We start from the raw sequence: 3310 nt of genomic DNA, 5'->3' as shown, positions 1-3310 counted from the left end.
GGAGACGCCAAGGCAGGGTGGCGATCAACGCAACGTCATTCACCAGGTTGTCAACCAGGTTGATGTCAATCAACCCAACTCAACTCAACGGAACCTATTCTTAGTAATCAATCAACTCAACTTCACCACGATATTGAGTTGGTTGCGTTGATAATGGTTGATTAGGTGTCGTCGCCAAGGTTGCCGATATCTTGTGCCGGGTAGGTCAGCCTATGGCCCCGCCTGCAAAACGATACTTGTATTTGTACCTGATTTTACCACAACCGGAGGTACCGCAATGGCAATGGCACGTAAATAGTTCTGTTGCTTAACGCGTCTGACGTAATTCGCGTGTAAGCCAGCTAGCGTTCCGACACTAAAGTCAGCTTGACACATCCTCGATTTACTGCTTCGGCCCGTCACTTCGCTCAATATGTCACAAAGTTCAGACTTTGGGGCTACGAATTCCGTATCGCCTTCGCCTGTCACCCCGGGTCCCTTGACACCAGCTCCATCCACACCTGGCCGTCCACACCGGCTGAGGCTCGCACCGGTCGACGAGACGAAGATCGGCTGTTCCGAAACTTCCGTGGCTATACGTGGTCTCAACGAAGCAATGATACAAAAGTCATGGGCTTGGACATATGGCTTCGACATCGAGAGAGGCTCAGATTGGCGATGGGTCTGCAGAGTGTGCATCGAACGGAATCGGCCGAAGGCCAGCAACGTCATTTCCATTGGCACCCACAATGCTGAGCGGCATCTCCGGGACCACCACAAAATTCTAGATAATTCTGGAAAACGGTTTGCGCCAAAGACTCGAAAGAAACCGTCCACGGGATACCAGACGATCACAAATGCCTTCAACCTCATTCTAATCATCCGACTATCGCGAATGGCGATGGACTTCATGACGGGCAGGCGATGAGCGCAGAATGCAGAGGTTATTCTCGGCGGCAGGTCGCATAGTGACGCCTCTACGGAGTCAGTTAGAGGCAAGCACGATTGCGATTTGCCAATGCAAATGCGGGAGGAAGGGGCATGATGAGACTAGCAATTCGTTGCCGTTGAGTCGGATTCCCATATTGTGGGTTAGGTAGCAGGCGCGGGACAGGGGGGCTCGTCCACCATCAACGCAACGTCAACCAACTCAACATAGGGCCGAAGTTGATCAACTCAACGGAGGAAAAGCTTATTAAGCAGCCAACTCACTCAATCGATGGCTGAGGTTGAATGGATTGCGTTGATCGCCACCTTGGCGTTGGAGCTCTCTTGGTGATCATCTGATCTACCATCTATGTCGATCGAGTTCGGTCTAAGCGAACTGCTCGCAGGTACACTGTTTCCTCCTCCCGCAGGTCTTAGCGGTAAAGCGCGGATAGTGTAGGCGTTTTCGTCCTCAACATAGTGTGTCTTGTTTTTCTTCAAGTCCAAATGGTTTGGGTATCTCCTCCGAATTTTCCAGTCTCGTAGGTCTGTTTCCAAGAACGGACCATATCCTGTGTCGGGGTTGAATTTGGGAAAGAATTGGTATTCGAGTTTCTTCCAGAGGTGTGTTTCACAGTCGTCGAAGGAACAGGATGCCCATGAAACTTTCGCATGGTCCGGGTGTCCTGTTACAAGTACTGGGTACTGTGCCATGGAGGCATAGACTCCAAGACTTGCTCCTTTCGCTGCTTCTCTGAATTTCCATTTGAGAATTGCCGGATGGGAGACGTCGGTTCCGTGAATTCTCACACCCACTGGTTCAGGGTCGCCTGGACCAGCCGATAAGGCACTGACTAGTCTGGGGTTGTAATTCGCACGGATCTCCTCCGGAGGTGTCTCAGGAACCACATCAATGGTTTCCTCAGTATCCTGGCTGATTGCCTTAAGGTCTTCTTCCTCATCTGGGATAGGTTGAGTTCCAAAGTCCCAGTCTTCATCGGATGTTGGTTCATCGTAATTCATAAATCGGTCGGTATCCGAGAAGTATTCTTCGCTATTCACCATGCTGATGTTTCGGACGGGTAGATCCTCGCGATAAGCCGCGTTGACTCCCTTTCCCTCAGCAACTGGCTTCCACTGTTTCTTGGGTGCTCTGCACTTGTTCGCGAAGTGTCCAGCCTTCCCACAGTTATAGCATTTTTTTCCCTTTTCTTTTCCGGTGGCGTCGAGTTCCATCGGGCCTGGGTGAGTTCCGTAGGCCGTGGATCCGTTTCGGCGTTTTCCCGTGTTCGCCTGGTTACGTCGTGGGGGGTTACTTCGGTAGCTCGTGCCCCTTCCACCACGTTCAAGTCGTCTGGCGTAGAGTCGATTGTCGATCTTGATGATCCTCTCGACAAATTTGTTGAACTCGCCAGGTCGATCTTCTTTAGCGATTTCATCTTTCACGTCCTCTCTGAGTCCATCATAGAAGAGTTCCATTTGGCTGTCGTCATCCCAATCGATGCGGTTGGCGATACGTCGGAATTCGCGTGCGTAGTGTTGAGCAGACCCTGTCTGTCTCAAGGATTTGAGCTTGCGCGTCGCGGTTCGCATCTCATCTGGGTCGCCAAATGCGGTCTGTAGAGCGTCTTCAAAGTATTTGTATTTCTTGAAGATGCGAGTGGTATCGTCATCAGGCTCCTTGTTGTTAAGGTAGTCTCTGAGAGTTGGCTCCCACCATTCCAGTGCCTTGCCCGTAAGGAGATTTCCAATGCAGAGGATTTTGGTACTCTCCTCGTCAATGGAGTCATTGATCTTCAAATAGGCTTTGGCCTGGGTAAGAAAGGTCCGAACATCCCCCTTCGTTCCGTCAAACGTGTCAGGTTTAGGAAACTTGGGTATCGCGACTTTCTTCTCCGATGTTTCTCCCTTCTGGAGTTTCATCTCTTCCAGCCGTGCGTTGAGATACTCAACCTTCGTGTTGAGGTCTGCAATCACAGCCGCAGGGTTGGTGGTGTTTCCGCTTGTTGTGGACATCGTGAAAGGTTAGCTGCTCAAGGTTTCAAGGGTAACTCACTGAACAGGACTGATCAAAATGTAACGATGGCTTAATCCTAATCCACAGTTGATCTGTTTCTTAGGTAGTGAGTCAGGTTTGAATGCTACAGAGTAGCAATGCGACTCTGCTAGATGAGCTAGATTGGCTCATGCTTCCCGTGTTCCTCGGCTGGCCTGATCCACGTGTCATGGATCTTCGCTTCGCTTTATGCTTAAATTTTTTTGGACCTGGTTGGCGGGACACGACGTTTCAGTTCAGGCACTCATCGCACTATTTACGCAAGGACGCGCAGCCAGAACATTACGCACGCCCGTTCCGCTTGGCCTTCTAAGGGGCGCTGGGGCAATATCGCCAGGGAAGTCGCTC

The 3310-nt window shown here is 50.9% G+C and overlaps 2 protein-coding genes across 2 annotated transcripts; one reads left to right on the top strand and one right to left on the bottom strand.

The window, feature by feature from the left end:
- Positions 1-412: 412 nt before the first annotated feature.
- On the top strand, positions 413-907 carry BBA_10355 (restless-like transposase; the record flags this gene model as incomplete). Its single annotated transcript, XM_008605452.1, has 1 exon — positions 413-907. One exon carries the CDS (start codon positions 413-415, stop codon positions 905-907), a length of 495 nt encoding a protein of 164 aa, XP_008603674.1.
- Positions 908-1191: 284 nt separating this feature from the next.
- Positions 1192-2922, bottom strand: BBA_10354 (gag protein; the record flags this gene model as incomplete). Its single annotated transcript, XM_008605451.1, has 1 exon — positions 1192-2922. The coding sequence occupies one exon, from the start codon at positions 2920-2922 to the stop codon at positions 1192-1194; it is 1731 nt and encodes a 576-aa protein (XP_008603673.1).
- Between the last annotated feature and the right edge of the window lie 388 nt (positions 2923-3310).

The sequence above is a fragment of the Beauveria bassiana genome, assembly GCF_000280675.1.
Source record: "Beauveria bassiana ARSEF 2860 unplaced genomic scaffold BBA_S00152, whole genome shotgun sequence".
NCBI classification, from domain to species: domain Eukaryota; kingdom Fungi; phylum Ascomycota; class Sordariomycetes; order Hypocreales; family Cordycipitaceae; genus Beauveria; species Beauveria bassiana.
The sequence above is the reverse complement of the archived record's forward strand: the minus strand, read 5'-3'. Positions and strand labels throughout refer to the sequence as shown.